General features: G+C 41.9%; 1 protein-coding gene across 1 annotated transcript; it reads left to right on the forward strand.

Annotated features, from left to right (window-relative positions):
* The first annotated feature begins 1,956 nt into the window (after positions 1-1,956).
* mppe1 (metallophosphoesterase 1) lies at positions 1,957-12,917 on the forward strand. Its single transcript, XM_069692489.1, has 9 exons — positions 1,957-2,513; positions 2,648-2,756; positions 4,203-4,306; positions 5,843-5,923; positions 7,108-7,216; positions 7,461-7,541; positions 10,437-10,559; positions 10,767-10,907; positions 11,954-12,917. The coding sequence occupies exons 1-9, from the start codon at positions 2,263-2,265 to the stop codon at positions 12,137-12,139; spliced, it is 1,185 nt and encodes a 394-aa protein (XP_069548590.1). The 5' UTR covers positions 1,957-2,262; the 3' UTR covers positions 12,140-12,917.
* Positions 12,918-13,304: the final 387 nt, after the last annotated feature.

The raw sequence follows: 13,304 nt of genomic DNA on the forward strand, positions 1-13,304 counted from the left end.
TGTCGGGTTGATTTTAAAGCAAATTTTAAATACAAATAATTTGTCTTTTAGTGTATTCAACTTTAATAGCTAAGTCCAGTCCTTTTGGCATTTGAGTTGATTCTATTGTAACTTCCATCCATCCATTATCTATACCCGCTTTATCCTGAACAGGGTCGGGGGGGGGGGGGCTGGAGCCTATCCCAGCTCACATTGGGGCGAAGGCGGGGTCCACCCTGGGCAGGTCGCCAGTCTATCACAGGGCCTATATTGTAACTTATTAAATCATAAATGAATGACCTAAATCCTATAAGTGCAATCACATGCCTCAAAGTTATTAAGTACAATGAATTTATCCGGGTTTACAGTTTCTGGATTAGAACATAAAGTTCTTCATCCGAAGGGCATTTTCACAAGTCCTCTATATGCTCACAGCCAAACTGCACATCTGGAAGGGAGCTGACTTGGGAGTCCCCACCCTTTTGGTTTCTAGAGAAACAAAAAAAATGCTCATTCATCATCACAAACCAATCATGAGTCTGAAAACTGAGAAGCATTTCCTTTCAGTCATACTGTCATGCTTCAGTTTCCCCTTTAAGCTGCTGCTGCTTGCAATTTTCTCTGCGGCTTCTTCATTCTGCACGGGGCAGATCTTAAACCGAGTATCAGTTGGGAGGGGAAATATTTTTAGGGTCAGGACAGGTTGGAACAGAAGCATGTACATTTACGTCATACTTGTGTGAGCCAACGAATGGCCAACTGGTTGAGCAGGTATCTTCAGCCTGAGGCCAAAATTAGAGCAGTTTGCTGTGTGAAACAAACTCCTCCCTGCTTCTGCTTTCAGATGTGCACACACAAACAGTCTCATGCCGATTAGATTACAGCTCTTGATCACTTAATCTCATTTATCCCATCGTTTGTGGCTCCTTTCCATCTGTTTGTAGTCGTAGGTTTGTTGACCACTGATCAGATTGTCATTTATCTACACAATAGTTGTATTATTTTCACCCTTATGACTTCAATAAGTTTGAGCTCAAATAGAGTTTGTCTCTCTCTCCTGTCTCCCCAAACGCAGTGAAGCTAGCAGGTATCAGCAATGACCATACCGGAAGTTAGTGGTACTTTCAAAGTAAAACATCAACAAAATATGGATTGAAGACTTTCTTTGAATTTTTTTTTTTTTTTTTTAAATCATTAGAACTTTAATAATAGGCACAATTAATGGCGGAACTTTACAAATTACATTATACTCAAATTGTGTATTTAGGAACAAATTTGAGGTGCTTGTTACTGGAGTATTACTTCCAAACAACAAGAGCAATAATTGCACTTTTTCCTCCACTTTTAACTGTTTGACATATTTACCAAATTATTTTAAAGATTTCGTGCCATAACATGTACATTTACACCATAACGGACCAAAATATTAAACTTACATTTAGCCCGATCTTATCCACAACTGTAAAATGTATTTTCACATTGATGTAAAAGTAAACTTGTGGCATGGATGTTGTCTTTTCTTGGTTTTAAAGGCTGCATTATAAAGTAGTGAAATTCTCCGCACTTGGCAAACTGTTCTAGCTGTTCTACCCACTCAGTATTATATCCACATTAATCAAAAATCTTTCATGCCTAATATCTTCGATATCTGGGTATTATTTCACAAAAATAGTGACATATGATTTTGTCCATCGATGATTTTAACTTGAACGTTGCATGTTAACCACGCTGGGACAGTTATAAAAGTGGAGCGACATAAAACCACATAAATATACCACTTAAATATATAATTTCAGTAGCTGACGGACTGAGGTTTATAATATAGCAAACTGACTAATATACTGGCAAAGTAGATTGTTTATGAATTGTTGGGGAGGGAGGGGGGATAAAGTGTGACAACTGTCCCTGGATTTGTGAGATGGTGCTTGTTTTAATTTTGAAAACCCACACCGGAAGTGTTGTTTCTGGCTTGACGGATTAGACGGAGTGGCTCTGTGGTTGCGAAACGGTGGCAGGCTGCTGTTCTCTCTCTCTCTCTCTCTCTCTCTCTCTCTCTCTCTCTCAGAGGTGTTGAACTTTCTATCTGAAATTGTGGATCCACCGGACTCGACGCGGAGCTCGTTTCGATCCCACGCAGCCTCAGAGCAACTTGCCATGAGCATCACACGGCTGCTGGAGACCTGAACCGCCGGCCGTGGAAGAGGTGAAGATGCCTCATGGACCGCTCCATCACCACCTCCAGTGCGCCAGTTCAGGGCATCCCAAACGCCGAATAACAAAGAAATGCCGAGGTTTAGCGCCAGATGGATGGTGGCGGTGGTGCTGATCGTCGTGGTCGGAGGCGTTTTCTTCTTCTGCGAGTATCTCATCTACTTCCCGACCATCCTCAAGTGCGCCTGGCCGAAGATCAGCCATGCTCGGGGCGGGGAGGGCATCGACGGCCGGCCGATGGACTCAACGGTCCGCGCAATGGTGCTGTCGGACACCCACCTCCTCGGAGCCGTCGGAGGACACTGGTTCGACAAGCTGAGGAGGTAATCTTTTTTTTTTTTTTTGCCCTCATTTTTCGAAGCAATGCATCATCACCCCTTCCATCCTTCCGTCGGTGCCGAGTGATTTGTAAACAAAAACAACGAATAGCGCTGACTTGTTGTGTCCAAACGCGCAGGGAATGGCAGATGGAGAGGGCTTTCCAGACCGCGCTGTGGCTCCTCAGGCCCGAAATAGTGTTTATTCTCGGCGATATCTTCGACGAAGGCAAGTGGAGCTCGCAGAAGGTAACGCAGAGCTTCCTGTTTTTCCTTTTCTGCATTGTGAAACCCTCACTGTTTGATAACGATGGTGACGATGATGATGATGATGATGATGATGCTTGAGAAAACGGTACGTGGATGCAGAGCAGAGGCCGGTGCTCTCCGGTCATAATCATCATCCGGGGCCGACAGGCTGCAGGTTCCCCAGGAAAAACAGCTGCAGCCTGCATCCTCTTAGCCCTCCAATGGTACATCCATCCTGCTGTGGGGGGAAAACAACAACAACAACAACAACAACAACAAAAAATCTCCTGGGAATTCTCTCAGATCTATTACTGGATTGTCAAATGGGATACATCAAATAAGGCAGAAGAAAGAGGAAATGGTAGGAACACAAAAGAAAGACTCATTAAAAAAAAACGGGAAATGGAGGAAACAAGACAGTAAAATCTCTTCTAATCTTCCGCGTTCCCCATCAGCTCGGCTGGCAACTCTTCTGATTTGTATTCCGTGGACTGAATATAACAGAAAGAGAAATACTGAAAGTATGTCTCCAACTAACAGATCAACCCCTTGATTATATTCTTTATTAAAAAATAGATTCATTGTTTGGTTTAAAATTTTTTTTTTTTTAAAAAAAAATCCCACCTGACGTTCCAAGAAACTCAAAAGATGACATCTTGAAATCAGTTTTGATTGGAAAACTGTCCAATAACACCGAGATAGTCCACGTCAAATAATATAAAACAAAGCAAAGCGGCACGTTTTTAAATCCGGACCTAAAACTTGAAGAATTTCTGGCCTTCGTGCTTCACCCATGCCGTGTTTCAAGCTTCCTCCTGGAGGATTCAGACTTAGCAGAAAAATAAATACTAAAACTCGGGCTGAAACCAGTGAATATTTTCTTTTTTGGGTGATTGTTCAAGCTGCCAATTTTCACAAATTTGTCCCGTTTTATTTGACAAACCGGCCAGAACGCCACCGTACTGAATGAAACGATATAAAACATGAAAAAGGAAGCAAATCTGCACATCGTAGAGGCAAACGTTTGGCCTTTTTGCCCGAACAAATCGCCCGATCGTTCGCTGCAAACGAACTACCCGATTAGATGACGGGTCATTTTATTTCCAGTTTGAGATTCCCTAAAACCAACGATAACCAACGTACGATGATAAGAAACAAAAGGCTCCAAAGCTTTTTGCTTCGCTTCATCCATTAATAATTTGAGCCGTCATCAGAAGCAGCATCGTTGAGTCAATTACTGTAACCACAGCACTGGTGTCTTTAGAGGTTTCCCGCGAGCAGCTTTCGAACCCTGCAGAAGCTAAACTGGACGTGAATCAAAGCCTCGAGGTCCCATTAACGCTCTGGAGCCTCCCGGGGGAGTTCTTCTTCTTCTTCTTCTTCTTCTTCTCCTCGTTGAAAGCGGGTGCTACTTCAGCCGTGTTTGTGTTTGTTGTCTCCGTGCAGCACTGGGAGGACGACGTGCGGCGCTTTCACAGGATGTTCAGACACTCCACCGACACCGAGCTGGTCGTACTGGTTGGAAATCATGACATCGGGTTCCATTACGAGTGAGTACGCGCTTTGTCGTTTGTCGTCGCGTGTCTGTGGTTGTCTGATCCGACCTGCTTGACCAGTTTTGTTGTTTTTTTTTCATTTATTTTGCCTCTACTGAAGCCGTGCGAGGTGTGGGAGAGCACACGTTTCTATTGTTTGCTTTTATACAAATACCTGACTTCTCTGCAACAAAGACTTTTGTCCACGTTACCTAACCAGTGAAGACAATATTTGACGTGAGCCAATCGGGAGGAATCGTATTGACACAAAGCAGCGTTAGAAACAGCAAAGGAGGTCGTGCGCTTTGCGTTGGTGCTGCGGCAGTAATGCGGCGCTTTTAAAAAGGACGACGACTTTTCCACAAATTCCATCAAAATACAGAAGATTTGAATACAGTGAACATAAGCGCTGTGGTTTCTGTGGAGTCAGTCCCACATACACCATCCTGCAGCTCACCACAAGCTCCAAATGTGTTAATCCACAGCTGAAAATAGTCCCCAACAACCACACTGTTTACATTTGTTTGAGTAATGTTTGCCCGAAACAAACAAAAAAGAAAGTTTTCTCCAGAAAAAAAAGAGCATTTAAAAAAAAAAAAAAAAAAAAAAAGAAGTAAATATCAACTGTATACTTTTAAGCAGATTTGAGAGATTTACATATTAAATATTGACAGATTTAGGAATTATTGGTTTGGGCCTTTTTGTTGACAGGAAGAAAAGTACACACTGATGTCACCTCATTGATTTAAAGACAAGATTTACATTCTACAGTTACAGAAAAACTTAACTTGGTGGGTTCTTTGTAAAACTTATTTTGACATTTCTGACACTCTGCATCCTTGAATTTGACTCATCATAAACAAATAAATATAACATACTCAATTGTTTCACGTCATAAATAAATTCCAAGTCTCAGCTTTGTTTTGAGTCTCAGTCCTAAATCATTATTTTCCTCGAAATGTAATGCCAGCAAACTTTTAGCGCTCTGACGTGGAGAAAGAGTTCAATACGTTAGTTGAAAAAAAAATCCGACGTAAAAGCAGATTTGACTGTATTCAAAAGTCACAAACAAATTAAGAAAACCCCATAAACAAATCATGTCGAAAAAAGGCTTCAGCCTTGAAAAAAAAAAAAAACACACCACAGAAGATGCTTTTAGCATCGCGGAGATTTCGATTTATGCTTATGGTCATTTTTGAGCCCGTTTAATTACATTATATTGCAGAGATGTTGCGTTTATTGTGTATGTAACTGTCTTTTTTTTTTTTTTTTGTGGGAGCCGGTTTTTCTTAATTTCTCAGGGGAAGAAAATACAAGGTGATGCATAAAATCGCTGCAGTTTTAGCATTTGAAGCGTGTGATTAAAAAAAAAAAAAAAAAAAAAAAAAAAGTGGGATTATGTAGAGACGCGGCGGATCGCACGTGCTTTGATTGGTCCGGCGCGGCAGGAAGTGAGACGGCGCTGCTCTTATGTAACCGCTCGTGACAGACCGAGCAGCAGGGGTTGTCGTGCGCGGTGTGACGAGCCCGTCGTTGTGTCTCTTCCCCCAGGATGGACTGGTTCAAGCTGCAGCGCTTCGAGAAGGTCTTCAACGCTTCCTCCACCAGGATCGTCACCAAGAAGGGAGTCAAGTGAGTGACGGGAGGATGCGTGTAAAAAAAAAAAAAAAAACAACAACCTGCGACAGAGCTGCGGGACCAAAACAAGTGACTCAGCGGGCTGGAAGGTCGCAGGTTTAATCCTGTGAATCAGCCATGTGTTTAAAAATGCACCTTTTTTTTTTTTTTTAAACATGAAACCAGCCAGGAAACTGGACCACGGGTCTTAATTAGGCAAACAAATAGCCTTGTTTCTGCTGGAAACCGACGCAGCGCTGATGTACAAAAGCCACAGAGGTCAGTGCAGCAGATCCAGCTGCAGGCGCCCCTTTAAAGCAAGTCAATTTATAATAATGTAAAGTGAAAAGGAGTCAACTCATATTCTCTCCTTAATCTGCAGCTCAACAGGCTCAATTTTACTGGTTCACTCTCCTCCACAGACCGGATATAAAAATGGTCGTAGTTTCCGAGTCAAACAAAGTGAAGCCAATGCAGAAGCGCCTTAAAGTGCAATACCACTGAGGGGCCACTAGGGGCTGACTCCAAAAAAAAAAATAAAGCCACAGCTCCAATAAACTCTCCCATTCAAAAAGATGTCATCTCCTTCCATGAAATACAAAGTCGGATGTTTTGCGCAGGTCACGATGGGGTCATTCGCTGAAACAGAGGTATGTTCAGGGCTTGTGCCGGGTTGACATGCCCGAGGTGCAGTCAGGTTTCAGGTGGAGGCGGCCACTCGGTCAGATCCACACATTCTTCCTCAGTTTGTCCGAAAATGGGCACTTCTGCCTGCAAAAAAACAAGATGGCGACAGCCAAAATGCCAAATTTGAGGCTTTAAAACAAACCAGTCTCGGTGGATTGCCACTTCCCGTCATCGTATGTTTTCAAGCTTCATAAACTGACTGCAGACCACCAGTGAACAGCGGACAACTCAGAGCCAGATATTTCCCTCAGGAGTTGGTTAAAAAAAAAAAAAAATAAAAAACAACACAGACTGAATTATTGGATTTGTCACATGGCCAGAAAGGAAACTCCAAATGAACGCTTAATGTTGCTCCACAGCTGCTGACAACTTCACCGTCAAGTTACATGTCAATGTTGTGTTCACAGTTTTTGTTTTAAGATCAATTCAAATCCAGAACACACCCGGGATGAAGTCTTGACGTTGGGAATGGCGCTCGGCCAGATTTAATGAGACTCTCCTCCTCTCCCCAGTTTCCTGCTGGTGAACAGCGTGGCCCTGCACGGCGACGGCTGTCCCATCTGCCAGTCGGTGGAAAAGGAGCTGATCAAACTCTCCAGAGACCTCAACTGTTCTCTTCAGGTGGGAGCCAATTTTATGGAAGTCAGTCGCGCATTTTCGCGCCGTCAGCGCCTCGAACGCGCTCGGCTGCCGACGCTCACGAGGTGTGAATCAAAAGAAGAAGAAGAAGAAGAAGAAAAAAGCTCATTAAAAGTGGCGCCAGCGGTCTTCCAGTCGCGGCGGAGAGATATGAAATCAAAATGTTGACCGATGTTTGAGGGACGAGACAGCTGATGAATTCTTTACGCTTCCTTTTCTGCTGCAGAACGCGCAGTCCGGCAGCGGCGTGATGGACAGCTGTGAGGGCTCGCAGCTCTACCCTCCGACGGCCCCCGTCATGTTACAGGTAAACTGCGTGTTTATTCTCTGCCTCGCTTTTCCACAGCTGACGAGGCTTTTTGATCAGAATCGCTGCTCCGAGCATTTCGAAGAAAAAAAAGACAAGAAATGGTGCTGGAATAAGCTGAGATTTTGCTTCACGTGCCCGGATGTTGATTGAAAGTGTTACTGGCGTCTCTGTTGTCATTCCTCTTTCCAGATTTACAATGTGGGGCGGGGGGGGGAAGAGGATTTTAAGAGTGTTTTTACACCTGAGAGTCCAGAACCCAAAGTTCGATCTGGTTTGTTTTAGTTACACACTGTAATTTTGTGCACAAAAAAAAAAAAAAACTTTGCACAATACACTTAAATCCTGTCTTTTAAAATGAAACACCAGATCTACCTTTTTAGTTTGGCCTTTAACTGAATTCTATTCACGTATCCAAACTGTCTATTTATTTATACATTTTAGTCGGCTTTAATATTTTGTATATCCCCATGCTCTCTTTTAATATTTTACTTGACTTTTAATGGGATTTTATTCATTTAAATCTGTATACATGCGCGCACACAACTCAGGCTAATTTAACCCGAATGTTATTTAGTTCTTCTTCTATTTATTTATTCATTTTAGTCGATTTTAACGCTTGGCATGTCTTTTTATTGGATTTTATTCCTTCGTTTGAACTTTTTATCCTTCCTCTAGCGTTTCCTCATTACAGATCTATGTGCTCTAGATCTATACAGTGCCTCCTCAGTTTCTCTTTATCTATTTTGTTTTATTTTCAATGCAGTCTTGTAGTATTGCTTTCGAATGGATGTGGAGGGGTGTGCGTGTGGTTATTACAGTGTATTTGTATGGAGAAAAAAAAAGCGATATAAATAACGTCTGATTGATCGACTGATACTGTTGTCATCACCTACGTGGGCTGCGTATTCCCGTACTCAAATTACAGACTTTTTAGTGCAAAATCCCTCTTTTTGTTTTTTTCCGCCTGGACAGCAGAGGAAAAACAACACAAAGAATTTCACACTAGAAAGACTATATATGTTTTGGAGATATCCACTTGATTTAAATTCAAACTTCTGAAACCTAAACTTTGGATTGGCCGTGTGGAGTTTGTCCATCGTCTTTTACACTGGAGTCGTGCAGGGAAGGTGTCAATTCACAGATATGTGGATTAAAGTGATCGATAACTCTTGCAACGAGGCAGTGAGTGAGAAAATCCAAACCTACCTTTTTTAATCAGTTACCAAATCTGGAAGTTAGAGGTTCATTTTGGAAAGTTTTAATACTTTTTTTTTTTTTTTTTTTTTCACTCTTTGTGATGCTTATATTCCCTGTCAGATTGTGTTGTCATGTTGTGGTTGTTGTTGTTGTTGTTGTTGTTGGGACGCTTTGTGCAAAGCTAAATATAAAAGTGCATTCAAAGTAAGTGGACTGAACCTGGATAGCTTTATGGCGCCGAGCGGAATTTACTACCGAAAAAAACGTCTTGTCATCCGGTAATAAATTTTGACACTCAGGTTTCATCCACACTCACGTTTTCGTTAAAAAAAAAAAAAAAAAAAAAAACTACTTTTGCTGCGTTATTTACGCGCGAGCACCGTTAATCTCGCCTCCAGTTAGCCTCAACGTTACCGCGCACAGCCCACGTAGATAAGATAAAATACCTCCGTTTAAACTTAAGGAAGTAAAACTTACAATAAGACGTTTTTATTTCACTCTTTTCCAACTAATCTGTGGCCACATACCTGTCTTGAGTCAGGTGAGCTGCGGCACCTGGAGGCCTCTCCGCGCGCGGGTGGCGTCCAGCTACCAAATGCTGTGAGGCGTTCAGGGAACATCAGTAAATTGTAGCGTCTACCGGTACCTTGCATGTGAAGCTTTTATTGGACAACTGCGTGCAAACTAAAGATTTGCACAACGATGTGCGAAGGGATTGTATTTTTCTTAATATAAATTTCATGAAATAGTATTGAAGTCCAGGTATTTTCGTGTCAAAATTATTAAATCCTTTATAAAGCGATTTTATAACATTTTTTTTTAAAAGTCTTTTTTCCACTGTCAATGTAAATTTGTCATTTTCTAAACTAAACATTAAACGTCTGAATCAAAAGCAACAGGTGTTGCAGCCACAAACTTCAACCTCTTAAACTCCACTGACCCACAGATGGATCAGTGTTTACACACTCGTGCCAAACTTTTTTTGAAAGTCTAGTGGAGATCCAAAAGTTTACAAAATCGAGCAAATATGCCTGACTGAATATTTAAGAAATGTGAGTAAAATAATGCACAAGACATGAAGAATATTTATATTTAACAGAGCAGCTGTAATAAATAATAAATAATAGTCAGACTGTGTGAAGAAAAGAACATTTTCATCAAACTTAAAGCTCCTTTAGAGATGAATAAATTGAGTTTTTCTAGCTTAGAAATGTTCAGCAGATGTCCATGTTTTGCTGGTGAGAGAGTTGTGTTTATTAGCTCTGAAGCTGCTGAATAATCTTTGAGTTAGTTTTTTTAATTGATTATTCGCTGTGAAAATGTATATGACATTTCAAGAGTTTCAAGAAATGTGAAACATTTTTTTCCTAAATAATAGTTTAGAATGTAAAGATATTCTACAAAGGTTAGCTTCAAAGCTTAAATCGGTGAAAATTGAATATTTAGAGACAATTACAAATGATGAATTGATGAATCGTTTCAGCCTGAGCATTTTATCTGGTTTTGTGTACTTCTTTAAACAGTGTTTGCTGTTGCAGCTCCATATTTAGACCTTTTACTGACCCAGTATCTTCGCTGCCCATCTTCTCACCCTCTTTCCTTTTTCTTCTACCAAAAATCCACAAAAACAAAAGGTGAAATAAAACCTGGATTACAGACAAACATGTTTCCCTGACCTTCCTCTATGCTCTCCAGCACTATCCTCTGTACAGAGTGAGCGATGCCGGCTGCACAGGACAGGACGCTGCGCCGCCTGAAGAGCGACACCTGCTGTTCAGAGAGAAGTACGACGTGTTGTCTAAAGAGGCCTCTCAGAGGGTGAGTACTCTGCAGTCTCATCACACCGCCTCTGCTGTCTTTTCATTCTCTCTCAAAGATCTCTTCTGCAGCAGTTTCATCCCATTAAAATACAGCAACAACAGGCCGCTGTCAGGAATAGTCTCATGTAGGAACAGCAGAGGATGACGATGATGAAAGTGCTGATGTAAGTGATTGGCAACCGAAGGTGTGGGTCTCTCTCCTCAGCTGCTGCAGTGGTTTAAGCCCCGCCTCATCCTGAGTGGACACACCCACAGCGGATGTGAGGTTCTCCATGACAACAAGTACCCAGAAATCAGTGTGCCATCCTTCAGCTGGAGGAACAGGAACAACCCCAGCTTCATCCTGGTGAGTGGGGAACGCAGACACTGGACCACAGCTGAGGCTCCACAAAAGGTTGTTAGCAGATGACGTCAAGAGATCAATTTGACAGTAGTTTTAATCGCTATTTTTATATCATTAAATAAGAGGAACCTAGTAAAAAAACTATCCCCTTAATCTCTCTTTAAAGTGAGTTTATCGGTGTTTAACTCTCAGTGGTCTCATTGGGTCATTTTAGGCAGAAAAAAACTCCACCTGGTGAACTTTTTGGGGGCATTTTAGCAGGTTAAGTGCCAGATTTTTCCCTCAGTAGATGGTAGAGACTAAAAACTGAGCTAAAAGACAGTGAATATAAAACCATTCATCTGCGAGATCTAAATGGAGAATATTAATCTCTAAACCGAACATTTGATTTGTTACCTGGGACTTTCAAAATAAAATCCCGACGTGAAGTGTTTCTGCTGATTTTAACTCCCAGTGTTAAATGTTCATTTTAGCGCTGGTTCTCCAAATGCTCGTTGTTATAATCCAGTAGTTTGCTGCAGTGTCCAAAATGTGATGTAACTGCATTAAAATGTAGTTGTCATGAATCAAAACGTTTTAATTTCATCCCGAAATTCAAAAAAGAAAAATATATATTGACCTCAAAACTCCCACTCATTAAAGAAAAATTCAAAATATGAAAATTTACAGTTTGAAAAACAGTTTCAAAATGAAGGTCCATTTAGTAGCTGGAGCTTTTTTAGCGTATCACATGATCGTCATATGACATTGCAATTTGAAATATAGCCAATACTTACTGTATAAATGGTTCTAAATGGACCTTGTGGTGAGATTCTCTATCAAAATTTGTCTTTGTTTTGTTGCCAACTCACAAAAAAAAAAAAAAAAAAAAAGCATGATTAAATTAAGATAAATGAACAAAGCGAGGGATTCAAGGTCTTATTTTAAGACTTGGGAGGCCTCCCGGTGGCAGAGGGGCCCAAGGCAGCCGCCTCTTCCTACAACTCTCATCAACTAGGTCAGTCATCATCATCTCTTCTGTCTTCTCTCTCTCTCTTTCTTCCCACCAGGCGTCGGTGTCACCCGGCAGCTACGCTCTGTCCAAGTGTTTCCTGCCGGAGGAGAGCACGGTGATCGGCGTCTACTGCTCGGCCGGCGCCTGCCTGCTGCTGCTGCTGCTGGCTCACTGCCTGTGGATGAAAGGCCTGCTGCAGTGCCTCAGCCTCTGCCTGCTGGGGAAGCACAAGTCCCTGTGAACTACATTACCCAGGGTGCAGCATGGCTCGGGGTTGTGGGTGGGGTGGGGTGGGGTGGGGTGGGGGCGAGAGAGCCATGAAGTCCACTGGAGCTGGTAAATACTTGATGTGAGGATTTCTTTTGCCAACGTGGCGTCCGACCTCGATCTGTTCGTCCAAATGTTTTGCAGCACTGTGAAGGACACGAATTCCACCTTTTAATTCCGTCTTTTAAACATTTTCTCGATGACGATATATTGACGATGATAATGAAGATGTGGTTATAGCTTGTGATGAGGACCAAATTGTTGTTTCACAAATCAGGGGTGTTTGTTTTGACTTCCTTGGTCGTGCCAAATGGGGAGGGGGGGCGGGGGTGAGGACGTTTTCAGTCACAGAAAAGCAACAGCCACCGACTTGACAAAAACTGTGTGTGAAGTATTACACGCACACACACACGCACACACACACACACACACACACGTGGGCATAGAGTAGGACAAATCAAACCAGTACATATGTAAATACTAACTGTCCCCGGGCTGATTTAAAGTGGTGAAGGTTGGTGCTTTATGTTCCCTCCCTCTGATGTTAGCTGTGACCCGATGTAAACACACCGATCATCTCACAAACACCGTCCGTGTCGGATCATCCATCCAGGTTCCCTCCTTGTTTTTATGATGCACACCAGAAGAATATTTATCACTGACTTTCTGTGCCAAATGTTTGTGAGGGTTTTTGCCAAAATTGTTGAAAAGTTTCCGATGAATTGTACATAATAAACCAGAGTTTTAAGGCACGTTTTGGGGAGTTTTGTGGCGGATGAAAGAGGCCGACCTGCACCGACAGTCTATCCGTCAGTCATCCAAAGACGTTTCACTCTGCTGGATGAACATTTATAACCTCAAATATTTTGTGTTCGCCCGTGAAAACGATGGCGAAATAAACCACGAGGTCTAAATATGAAGGAAATCTGCCGAGAATGCGCATTTGAGTTGTTTTCAATCTTTGTTTTGTCGCTCTTCTGTCAGGTTAGATTAAAAAAAAAAATAGATGTGTACTCCGCTTTTAATTGAATATCTAACAGGAAGAACATTTTCAGCAACATTACAAACCAATAAGTAGGAAAATGGTGGATTTTTGTACGATCTTATGATCAATAAGATGGAGAACTTAAAATTGTTTT

This window comes from Brachyistius frenatus, unplaced genomic scaffold (genome assembly GCF_029030835.1).
Source record: "Brachyistius frenatus isolate BFR_SWC_R1_liver_20210118 unplaced genomic scaffold, ASM2903083v1 Contig_12, whole genome shotgun sequence".
NCBI classification, from domain to species: Eukaryota; Metazoa; Chordata; class Actinopteri; family Embiotocidae; genus Brachyistius; species Brachyistius frenatus.